General features: G+C 44.8%; 1 protein-coding gene across 2 annotated transcripts in view; it reads left to right on the plus strand.

Moving 5' to 3' along the window:
* LOC140394178 (protein kinase C beta type) overlaps positions 1–13080 on the plus strand; it is a 532929-nt gene that overhangs the window by 421058 nt on the left and 98791 nt on the right. For both annotated transcript variants that reach the window (XM_072481132.1, XM_072481130.1), the window contains exons 8-9: positions 2873–2972; positions 8989–9135. In XM_072481132.1, coding sequence (XP_072337233.1) covers positions 2873–2972; positions 8989–9135 — 247 coding nt within the window. The remainder of the gene's footprint in view (positions 1–2872; positions 2973–8988; positions 9136–13080) is intronic.

The raw sequence follows: 13080 nt of genomic DNA on the forward strand, positions 1-13080 counted from the left end.
ATGGTGGCAGTGTTAATCTTGGGGTGTTGCCTCTCAAGAACCTAATTTCAGTGAGGTCTATCTTTGTCAATGGCTTTTCCCATTGAGTTTCCTTTACCAAAAGTAGTTAATGCTGAGACATTCACTGCCATGGTGGGTCACAATAGCACTGCAACCTCCGGCAGTCCCACTTGAACCAAAGCCCGGAAATTATAGTGTGCCTCAATGGGCTCTGGATGAATGCAATCTACACAATGCATGCATAACAGACTGCATCAGCTGGGAATTCAAAAAATCCATGGTATGATATTGTTTATATCAACTGATGCCTGAAACTTGGTCAAATTCGGTTGTGATCACTAGAACTTGTTTATGACAGTTACAATCACAAGAGTTCCAAAGAGGTTCAAAGCAGATTGTTTTATTCCAAAAGTCAATTCAAGCCGCAAAGTGACGGGGAGTACAAATAGTCCCAGCCGGAGCCATCAGAAAATGCCGGTTCCCTTCCTGGTCGTCCTTCATTGGCAGATTTTAACCAGTCCCACTCTCAGGCCTCCGCCCCTCAGCAAGGAGCTCGTATTCCACGAGCCCCACGGGAGGTCAATCGGGTGGATCTCATGGGGGTATCACATTGAAGAATAATTTATTATCACTTTTGAAGTCAGTTGAGTACTTCTGAGTGCTTTGAAGGCAAAAAAATGATGCTCAATGATCAGAAATGATTTTGCTTAAGAGCTATATAATTTTTGATGCCTATGTCAGTTGAATATTTCTGAGCACTTTCACATTAATTAAGTGGTGGCACAGTGGTTAGCACTGCTGCCTCACAGCACCAGGGGCCCGGGATCAATTCCAACCTCAGGTGACTGTCTGTGTGGAGTTTACATGTTCTCCCCGTGTCTACGTGGGTTTTTTCCAGGTGCTCTGGTTTCATCTCACCGTCCAAAGATATGCAGGTTAGGTGGATTGGCTATGCGAAATTGTTCGGTAGGTGGGGTAATGAGGTTACATGGATAGGGTGCGTGAGTGGGCCTGTAGGGTGCTCTTTCAGAGGGTTTGTGTAGTCTTGATGGGCTGAATGGGAAACTCCCTGAAAAACTCGGCATAAATGAATTTAGAAATTTTTCCGGAGAATCGACAATTTTTTTTCAGCACTGGGAAGTGTCATGTGAATGTCCCTTTAAGAAAAGTGTGTTTTATCAAATGGCTGCAGTGATGTCATTGTGTGGGTGGAGCTAGAATGTGATTTTGCTTTTTACTTTCATTTTGAGTTGGAAGCTCTTTTTGGCTCTGTGTTTTAGTTTCGTTTTCAGTTGGAGAGCTGCATTCAAACAAAAAGGTGAATATCTCTGTCTCTCTCGAAAGAATGTTTCCAGATCACTTGATGATTTCAAAGTAATACCTGTTTCTGTAGAGAATTCAAACCTACTGTCTTTGTTAAAAAGGGTTTTTTGACTTATGGATGTTGTTCGGAAAGTTACTAAGGGTTACCTATAGAGTACTGTATCTTTTTGGGGAGTTATCAGTGTTGGTAGTTGATAAGATGTTTACTGTGTGTTTATAAAATGTTAACCGGATTCATAGAAAAAACATTGTTTTGTTTTTAAAATACTTTAGATCTCTGTTGCATTACACCTGTAATGTGGGCCTTGTGCTCCCCATAACCAAAATCTATTAAAAGTTGTAGGTCAGGTGAACTCCATGATATACTTTGGTGTTCTCAAAGCCCTGGCCCATAATAGGAGCTGAACCCCAAGATCGAGCCACCATTTTGAAAGGGTGCTCCGATCTCTAAGTGAGCTTGTGGGTCCCCCATACTCCCCACCATGAGTAAAGTCACCCCTCACACATAAGGGCACTTCCCCCAAGTGGGGACACCTCGCTATGGGGTCCCTGAGGGTCCCCACTCTTCAGGTACCCCCCCCCCCCCAAAACCATTCATACCCCCATCCATCCTTCTTTTACGGCCATGGCCCGCCTCGGCCCCGAACCTTGGCAGTGCCACTCTGGCACTCGGGCACCCATGCACTGCCACGCTGGCAGTGTTCTTGCCAGCTTGGCAGTGTCACCTGGGCACCTTGGCAGTCCCAGGGTGGCAGTGCTAAGGTGCCCACGTTCCAGGGGGAGGGCCAGGGAGCTACCCTGCACTGACCCTGATCCCCCAGGGATCTCGATAGCCAAGGCGACCCCCCAGGTGCCATTCCGCCTGGTCCACGTTTGTGTGGACCAGTGCTGAATGGCATCTGGCTGCGGCTTTCCTGGGGAGGCCGGTAGATCCTGGGAGGCCGGTAAAATTTGCTGAAGTCCGTTTTAAACCGACTTTGGCACGTGCCGTTTTGCCCTGCTCCTTTTGGGTGGGATCCTGACTCCGATACCTCGCGGGACTTGGGTGGATCCCGCGAGGCATGAAGGCTGCCAGGAATCCCGTAAGAGGCCTCTCCTGGGATTCACCAGCCACACTGCGCTCGAGCAAGAGTGCAACGCGGCCGGTGGAACGCACCCTAAGTGTGGGCGAAACTGGTGGAACCAGAGTTTTAAAAAAGTGACCAGATGTCCTTGGATAGTGGTGGGGAACCCGCCAGCAGAGCGGGTTCCCTGAAAACCCGTCACAAATTCACTTCGAAATCTTTCCATTGACTCGCACCGTATGTCGTTCAATAGCGTAGTCGTTCCTGTTGCATCCCGCCCAGAATGGTCTCAGTTGTTTTTTTCGTTAAATCGCCTCCAAAGTCACAATCAGGAAATATTGCATTAATACTAAATGTTTTACATTCAAGATATGAATTTGCCTTCACACACTATGAAATATTTCAAAAGCTGAGATTGCAGGATTGCGAATGCTTCAAAAATATGCAGCCAGTTCCAAAAAGAAACTAAATTCCCTCTTACACAGGTACAAGTTGCTGAGCCAGGAGGAAGGTGAATATTACAATGTGCCAGTGCCACCGGAAGAGGACTCTGAAGGAAATGAGGAGCTCAGGCAGAAGTTTGAGGTAAGTCTCAGGACAAATCAGATTCAGGATAGCTGGATGAAGTGGTTCTTTTAACAACATACAATAAATAACTAACACAGGCAGAGAGAGCTGACCGTCTTGCAAATGGAGAATTATGTAAGTACACAATCTTAACATTCAGCCTGTAACTCATGCCAAATCCATCAATTAGATTCCAGCCTGTAACTCACTCCTGGGTATCCATTATTTTACACATAGGCCACAGGTGCCTCTCAATTACATTCCCACCTATAACTCTCACTGAACTGTTTGATGGGTGTTCAAAGTTGGACTGTCAATATATTACGTGGGAAATATGAGACACTAGGGAAACCATGCAGGATGTTGGATTTCAAGACCAGAAGGATCAGTGGGACATTTGAAAAGAACCCTTCTTAAAATGTGTATGTTGCAAGCAGTTTAAAGTTATTCTTTCCTGTGTTATTTATAATGTACGAAAATGCTGATGATGGACTGTTTGTCCAATGAATGACCCAGAGGAGCAGCATTTATTGTCAGTACTTCAGACAAATGGATTTTGCGGCCTGCGGCATTTATCTATACAATTAATTGAAATTCTGTCTGCACACACATCACCCATCTCTGTCTATCAGTCTGCTAAGTAACCTTTATTTGCTGTACTTGCTGCCTCACACTTCTCATTTACCCTGGTGTTGCTCCGTGATTGCTGCTGGCTGCTTGCTGATAACTGACTGTACTCAATTCAAAGGGACAGGAATGTTGGGACAATGCAAATAATTCTATTCATTAGAGGTGAGGATATTATTCTTCAGCCTGACAGTCCACTGTATCTATCACTCCATATGAACCACACTGCTGCGGAAATACTACAGCAAAGTTTATGTATAGAATAACAAATACCTGGAAGTGAATTAAATGCTGGAATCTATTTGCAGGGTCAGGTGCTTCCATTTAGAATAATGGATACTTGAAGAGTGAGTTGGAGGCTGGAATCCTGTTCATAGAAAATAGAAAATACAGCACAGAACAGGCCCTTCGGCCCACGATGTTGTGCCAAACTTTTGTCCTAGATTAAGAACAAATTAATCTACACCCCATCATTCTACTGTAATCCATGAACCTATCCAATAGCCTCTTGAAGGTCCCTAATGTTTCCGACTCAACTACTTCCACAGGCAGTGCATTCCATGCCCCCACTACTCTCTGGGTAAAGAACCTACCTCTGACATCCCCCCCTATATCTTCCACCATTCACCTTAAATTTATGTCCCCTTGTAATGGTTTGTTCTACCCGGGGGAAAACGTCTCTGACTGTCTACTCTATTTATTCCCCTGATCATCTTATAAACCTCTTATCAAGTCTCCCCTCATCCTTTTCCATTCTAATGAGAAAAGGCCTAGCAGCCTCAACCTTTCCTCGTAAGACCTACTCTCCATTCCAGGCAACATCCTGGTAAATCTCCTTTGCACCTTTTCCAAAGCTTCCACATCCTCCCTAAAATGAGGCGACCAGAACTGCACACAGTACTCCAAATGTGGCCTTACCAAGGTTTTGTACAGCTGCATCAGCACCTCACGGTTCTTAAATTCAATCCCTCTGCTAATGAATGCTAGCACACCATAGGCCTTCTTCACAGCTCTATCCACTTGAGTGGCAACTTTCAAAGATCTATGAACATAGACCGCAAGATCTATCTGCTCCTCCATATTGCCAAGTACCCTACCGTTAACCCTGTATTCCGCATTCATATTTGTCCTTCCAAAATGGACAACCTCACACTTTTCAGGGTTAAACTCCATCTGCCACTTCTCAGCCCAGCTCTGCATCCTATCTATGTCTCTTTGCAGCCGACAACAACCCTCCTCACTATCCAAAATTCCACCAATCTTCGTATCGTCTGCAAATTTACTGACCCACCCTTCAACTCCCTCATCCAAGTCATTAATGAAAATCACAAACAGCAGAGGACCCAGAACTGATCCCTGCGGTACTCCACTGGTAACTGGGCACCAGGCTGAATATTTGCCATCCACCACCACTCTCTGACTTCTATCGGTTAGCCAGTTCGTTATCCAACTGGCCAAATTTCCCACTATCCCATGCCTCCTTGTTTTCTGCATAAGCCTACCATGGGGAACCTTATCAAATGCCTTACTAAAATCCATGTACACTACTTCCACTGATTTACCTTCATCCACATGCTTGGTCACCTCCTCAAAGAATTCAATAAGACTTGTGAGGCAAGACCTACCCCTCATAAATCCGTGTTGACTATCCCTAATCAAGCAGTGTCTTTCCAGATGCTCAGAAATCCTATCCCTCAGTACCCTTTCCATTACTTTGCCTACCGCCGAAGTAAGACGAACTGGCCTGTAATTCCCAGGGTTATCCCTATTCCCTTTTCTGAACAGGGGCACGACATTCGCCACTCTCCAATCCCCTGATACCACCCCTGTTGACAGTGAGGACGAAAAGATCATTGCCAACGGCTCTTGCTTCCCATAGAATCCTTGGATATATCCCGTCAGGCCCGGGGGACTTGTCTATCCTCAAGTTTTTCAAAATGCCCAACACATCTTCCTTCCTAACAAGTATCTCCTCGAGCTTCCCAGTCTGTTTCACACTGTCGTCTCCAACAATATGGCCCCTCACATTCGTAAATACGGAAGACAAGTACTCGTTCAAGACCTCTCCTATCTCTTCAGACTCAATACACAATCTCCCGCTACTGTCCTTGGTCGGACCTACCCTCGCTCTAGTCATTCTCATATTTTTCACATATGTGTAAAAGGCCTTGGGGTTTTCCTTGATCCTACCCACCAAAGATTGTTCATGCCCTCTCTTAGCTCTCCTAATCCCCTTCTTCAGTTCTCGCCTGGCTATCTTGTATCACTCCAGCGCCTTGTTTGAACCTTGTTTCCTCAGCCTTACATAAGTCTCCTTCTTCCTCTTAACAAGACATTCAACCTCTCGTCAACCATGGTTCCCTCACTCAACCATCTCTTCCCTGCCTGACAGAGACATACATATCAAGGACACGTAGTATCTGTTCCTTGAACAAGTTCCACATTTCAATTGTGTCCTTCCCTGACAGCCTACGTTCCCAACTTATGCACTTCAGTTCTTGTCTGACAGCATCGTATTTACCCTTTTCCCAATTGTAAACCTTGCCCTGTTGCACGAACCTATCCCTCTCCATTACTAAAGTGAAAGTCACAGAATTGTGGTCACTATCTCCAAAGTGCTCCTCACTAACAAATCTATCACTTGCTCTGGTTCATTACCAAGTACCAAATCCAATATGGCCTCCCCTCTGGTCGGACAATCTACATACTGTGTTGGAAAAGCTTCCTGGACACACTGCACAAACACCACCCCATCCAAACTATTTGATCTAAAGAGTTTCCACTCAATATTTGGGAAGTTGAAGTCACCCATGACTACTACCCTGTGACTTCTGCACCTTTCCAAAATCTGTTTCCCAATCTGTTCCTCCACATTTCTGCTGCTATTGTGGGGCCTATAGAAAACTCCCAACAAGGTGACTGCTCCTTTCCTATTTCTGACTTCAACCCATACTATCTCAGTGGGCAGATCCTCCTCGAACTGCCTTTCTGCAGCTGTTATACTATCTATAATTAACAATGCCACCCCCACCTCTTTTACCACCCTTCCTAATCTTATTGAAACATCTATAACCATTTCTGCCCCTCTTCTTTCCAAGTTTCCGTGATGGCCACAACATCGTAGTCCCAAGTATCGATCCATGCCTTAAGTTCACCCACCTTATTCCTGATGCTTCTTGTGTTGAAGTATACACACTTCAACCCATCTCCGTGCCTGCAAGTTACTCTCCTTTGTCAGTGTTACCTTCCCCACTACCTCACTACACGCTTGGGTGTCCTGAACATCGGCTACCTTAGTTGCTGGACTCCAGATCCGGTTCCCATTCCCCTGCCAAATTAGTTTAAACCCTCCCGAAGGGTACTATAAAACCTCCCTCCCAGGATATTAGTGCCCCTCTGGTTCAGATGCAACCTATCCTGCTTGTACAGGTCCCACCTTCCCCAGAATGCGCTCCAATTATCCAAATACCTGAAGCCCTCCCTCCTACAGCATTCCTGCAGCCAAGTGTTCCACTGCGCACTCTCCCTATTCCTAGCCTCGCTATCACGTGGCACCGGCAACAAACCAGAGATGACAACTCTGTCTGCTGGCTTTTAACTTCCAGCCTAACTCCCTAAACTAGTTTATTACATCCACACCCCTTTTCCTACCTACATCAATGTGCACCACGACTTCTGGCTGCTCCCCCTCCCCCTTAAGGATCCTGAAGACACGATCCGAGACGTCATGGACCCTGGCACCCGGGAAGCAACAAACCATCCGAGAGTCTCGCCTGTGCCCACAGAACCGCCTTTCTGTACCCCTAACTATTGAGTCCCCTATAAATAGTGCTCTCCTACCTCCCCCCTTCCCTTCTGTACCCCAGAGCCAGACCTCGTGCCAGAGACCCGGTCACTGCAGCCTACCCCTGCTAGGTAATCCCCCCAACAGTATCCAAAGCGGTATACTTATTGTTGAGAGGAACGACCACAGGGATCCCTGCATTAACTGCTTCCTCCTCTTCCCACCTCTAACTGTTACCCAGCTACCTTTGTTCTCAGGTGTAACTATGTCCCTGTAGCTTCTATCTATCACCCCCTCAGCTTCCCGAATGATCCTCAGTTCATCCAGCTCCAGTTCCCTAACACGGTCTGTGAGGAGCTGGAGATGGCTGCACTTCCCGCAGGTGATGTCAGGAAGGAAGGACACCGGTGGTCTCCCTTACCTCGAACATTCTGCAGGAGGAACATTCCACTGCCCTAGCTGCCATCGCCTCGACTTAGTCTCCCAATAAAAAAGAAAGAGAAGAAAAAAAAAAGTAAATAGCTTACCTGCTCACAGAACTGAGTTTTTTTTAGGTTAGAGGAGGAGGGAGGGTGGGAGACACTACACGTGTAGTGTGTCGGGTTTCCTCACCGTTCAAATTTATTGGGTAATACAAACCTTCCCAGGTCTCCCCACGGCCAACTTCCTGCTGTTCTGAGAAAAAAAAAGCTCCAAAAAGTAAGTTTAAAAATCAAAAACGCAGCTTACCTTCCAGCTCTCCCCTCCAAAAATCGCTCCCCTCTCTGCCCACTCCGCTGGAAGAATGAGGAAGAATTCCTGTAAAACATTCAGGAAGATGACACTGTTGTTTATGTTACTCAAATTCTGCGAAGGAGAGAAACAGCATTGAGTGCTGAGCTTGTCTGATGGATGCTGATCAAAGGTTTTGGATAATTTAAAAATGTTATTCTTATTGAGTTGTGCAACATTCATTGTTTTATTTTTGATTTTATTGCTTGCATAACCCTGCTGTCTGTGGTGTTGCACTGGGGTAACTTTAACAGTGTACATCTTGCATCCTCACACAATGGTTTCTAACCACTCTCGGTATCCCCACATCCTCAGCATTTCTTTCGACATGCGTCCTCTTCCCCATCGTTCCTGGAGCTTAATCTCGGAACTACTGATGGCATCTCTTCACAAACGCATCCAGTGACTCCCAGCCGTCCCATCCAATGTCACTTCTGGGATCGCAGCCATTCGTACTCCTTGGATCCCATGCAGCACTACAAAACCATTTCACACATTACCAGCCCACTCCTGATCCTCCATCTTCAGCATTTTCCATGGTGCCTCCTATCCTGAGGCTATGCCCCCAGTGCCGGTCACTAATGTAACAGTATTCCCCTCCCCCAGTATATCTTGGGCTGTATCTTTCCAGCAGTTCTTGGAGCTCTGTTCCAACGCCTCCCATTTGTACTTCCATCCTTGTGGTCCACTCCTGTGTCTCCATCTTCGCGACCCCCCTGCCCCCACACTATACTGGCTCCACACCCAACTGCTTCTACATTTGGGAGTCTGTAATAGCCACCCTCACTCTATGGGCTATCCCAAGTGCCTCCCACAGCTTTAGTTTTAGCTGCTGTTTTATTTTATTTGCAGAGAGCCAGAATTGGGCCAGGTTCTAAGGCAGCCGAGGAGAAACGATCCAGCTCGTGGTCCAAAATTGACAACAATGGCAATCGGGATCGGATGAAGCTGGCTGACTTCAACTTCTTGATGGTGCTGGGGAAGGGCAGCTTTGGGAAAGTAAGAGTTACACTGCACCATTGGTTCAGTTTCTATTGTATTTAGGAAGTAACCTGTCCAATATACACTTGCACAAGCTCTCCCCAATGCGTTACAAATGGGGGGAACATTCCCAAATTGTAGCAGGAGTCAGATCTTTTGTTTTAGTGATGATTGGTTGAGGGATAAATGTTTGGTCAAAAATTGGGAGAACCTGCTGCTTCTCTTCCAAATAGTGCCGTGGAATCTTTTACATCTACCTGAGGGAGCCAACAGGGCCTCAGTCTAACGTCTCATCCAAAAGACTGCACCGCCGACTGTGTAACCCCCTTGTAGTACTGAGCCAGTGTGTCGGCCTGGAAACCGCAAGCTTTTGACTCTGGTCATATATCAGGTTTTAATGTTTTATTCTGTATGTTCTAGTTATTTTATTGTGTTGTATTATTGTATTGGTTGATGTGTGTGGTGTACTATTGCATTGTACAGTAGCATAATTATTAAGTTCATGGACTAGTAATACAGAAGCTTGAGCTAATAATCCAGCGTTCACCAATACAGCTGGGAAATTTAAAATTCTGTTAATTAAATAAGTTTCAATCCAGCAGCTAATATCAGGAATGGTGATTTGGGTGAAATGTTCCAGTCCTGTTGCGGGGGGGGGGAGGTGGGGGGAGAGATTCAGAAAATGCAGAGCACTGCTCAAGAGTCCATCAACTTTGTTAGGACCAGAATATCCACCACACAAAACCATTGGATTATTGTAAAAATCCACCTGTTTCATTAATGCCCGATATGGACAGAAATCTGCTACCCACTGAATCATGTCTGACCTTCAATATGGCAGATGGGAAATGATGGAGAAAAGTCATGGTGCATGTACCACCTATCATTTAATAGATACAACATTGATTAAGCCAATGAATTGGTAGAGGGCTGTGAGGCAGTGACATAGCTGAAAGTAATTTGTACATTCTCAGGTTTTAATGTGTAAGAGAAAAGTGCCTCCTTTTGTGCACCGTGGGGAGTTTCACCGAATCTTTCCAATGCGTTTTGTGAGGAATGAGGTACACATTCTGCATCGATAGCTGGATTCATGACATTCACTCCACATCCTGAGGGTATGAATCCAAATTGGATGAACAAGAGTTGGGCCTCAAGTTTATCATTCACATCCACCGCATTTGTTCCAAGCAGATGGCTCTGAATTGATGTTTGTAATCAGTAGTGTGCCCAGGAGGAGCTTCAGGGTTCTCTGTTCTAAAATCTCATTAACTCTGATCCAGATATGAATATATTTTCATTACCTGCCAGTCTCTTTTCCCAAATGTCCTACTGATGCCCTATAATCAAACAAGTCAATCGTCTGGTTAATTTCCAGATTCTTTGGTTTTTAGATTTGATGATCCTGAGATATTATACTCACAAATTGGACAGAATCATTTTGTTGAATAAAACGGAAAATTAAATGACACTTTGGTTAATTTGGGGGTAGCTTTCGCATCAGCCAAGGCAAGATCCTGAGTCAGGCTCACCAAATGCTGAGAGGCCTGCTCATGAATCTCCATTCAAACACTTTCCCTTCACATTATCCCATCAAACAGTCCCCAAAGCAGCCCTGTGGGAGCAAGAGTACAGATGAATGGTCCAAATTCTGAGTATCAACATTGATCATATATCAGATATTAATGTTTTATTCTGCATGTTCTAGTTATTTTGTGTTATTGTATTGGTTGATGTATTTGTGGTGTACTATTGCATTGTCCAGTAGCATAGTTGTTAAGTTCATGGACTAGTAATACAGAGGCTTGAGCTAATAATCCAGCGTTCACCAATGCAGCTGGGAAATTTTAAATTCCGTTAATTAAATAAATTTCAATCAAGCAGCTAATATCAGGAATGGTGACTTGGGTGGAATTTTCCAGTTCTGTTGTGGTGGGGGAGAGCGCCGCTCAAGAGTCCAGCGACTTTGTTGTGACCGGAAAATCCCACCACATGAAACTATTGGATTATTGTAGAAATCCACCTGCTTCTGAAATGCCGAGCAAACTATTCAGTAGTGTAGGGAATAGCAATAAATAGCCTTGCCAGTGGCATTCACATCCAATGAATGAATTAAAAGGAGCAGTGTTGTTGAAATACAGAATAAAGTTCCCTCTGCACTTTCCCACCAAACACTCCCAGGGCAGGTACAGCACAGGTTACACACAGCATAAAGCTCCCTCTGCACTTTCCCACCAAACACTCCCAGGGCAGGTACAGCACAGGTTGGACACAGACTAAAGCTCCCTCTGCACTGTCCCAAGAACAAACTTGTGGATTCACTGAAACTCATTGCAAATTACAATGCTATCCTCAACAGACATTCTTCCATTATCATAAAAGGTCTATGGTAACAGTAAATGGAAAAAAAACATATGATATGTGCAGGGGCAAGAGGGGCTATGTGTGTGGCAAATGGTCCAGATTCTGAGAATCAGCATTGATGATGTGCCATAAGACCATAAGACATAGGAGCAGAATTAAGCCACTCGGCCCATCGAGACTGCTCCACCATTCAATCATGGCTGATATTTTCTCATCCCCGTTTTCCAGCTTTCTCCCCATAACCCCTGATCCCCTTATTAATCAAGAACCTATCTATATCTGTCTTAAAGACACTCAACAAATTGGCCTCCACAGCCTTCTGTGGCAAAGAATTCCACAGATTCACCACCCTCTGGTTGAAGAAATTGCTCCCCATCTCTGTTTTAAAGGATTGTCCCTTTAGTCTGAGATGGTGTCCTCTGGTTCTAGTTTTTCCTACAAGTGGAAACATCCTCACCACGTCCACTCTATCCAGGCTTCGCAGTATCTTATAAGTTTCAATAAGATCCCCTCTCATCCTTCTAAACTCCAACGAGTACAGACCCAGAGTCCTCAAACATTCCTCATACGACAAGTTCTTCATTCCAGGGATCATTCTTGTGAACCTCCTCTGGGCCCTTTCCAAGGTCAGCACATCCTTCCTTAGATATGGGGCCCAAAACTGCTCACAATACTCTAAATGGGGTCTGATCCAGAGCCTTATGCAGCCTCAGAAGTACATCCCTGGTCTCGTATTCTAGTGTCATATGGTGAGGTTTTAATATTTTATTCTGTTATATTCTAGTCATTTTATTGTGGTATTAGTTGATGTGTTTGTGGTCCATTTTTGTATGTAGTTACATAATGTTACATTTTATTATGTCATGTCTTTTATTTTGTGCTGGCTTGATGCTCTATTGCATTTTATTTGTTGCTGTGTCACTGGTATTTTGTGTTGTTCAATGTCATGTTGCTGATATAATGCTATATTATGTTTTGTGGCAGTGTTATAGTATTGCAGTGTGATGTGTTGCTGGTAACAGAGCTGGAACACCAGTGTAAAGAAATGCATTTAGTGGGGACCATGTTCACAGATTCAGTACTGCTGGAAAAGTAGAAAGTTCAAAGATAAATGTGTTTCTGATGGCTAAGCAATCGAGGGGAATTTCATTACTGTAACCCCAATGGAAAATCTGGGGAAACTCCAAAGAATTGGTGTAAACAGTTCACAGCATTCCAGGGAAGAGTTTATAATTGCATTTTCCAAAAGCAGAAATCCAGCCAGCCTCTACATTTGAATCAGACTACCCTGCAAGCCCTCTGTGTTTATGTTGTATACTACTAATAATAATCTTTATTGTCACAAGTAGGCTTACATTAACACTGCAGTGAAGTTACTTCCGGCATCTGTTTTGGTATGCCACACGCTCCAATCTACCACACCCTTCTTACCAAGGTCAGACAATGTAGCTCACCTTAGTATTTCAAGGGTCAAAGGTGTGGCCTGGTGTAGCACAAAGCCACACAACACAGCAAGTCCCAGGTTTGATCTTTGGTTTGTGCTGCAATAGCCTCATTGAGAGATGGGGCAGCAGTGCAAATGTTACTGTTGATCTCTGTGCT

Source organism: Scyliorhinus torazame, chromosome 17 (genome assembly GCF_047496885.1).
Source record: "Scyliorhinus torazame isolate Kashiwa2021f chromosome 17, sScyTor2.1, whole genome shotgun sequence".
Taxonomy (NCBI): Eukaryota; Metazoa; Chordata; class Chondrichthyes; order Carcharhiniformes; family Scyliorhinidae; genus Scyliorhinus; species Scyliorhinus torazame.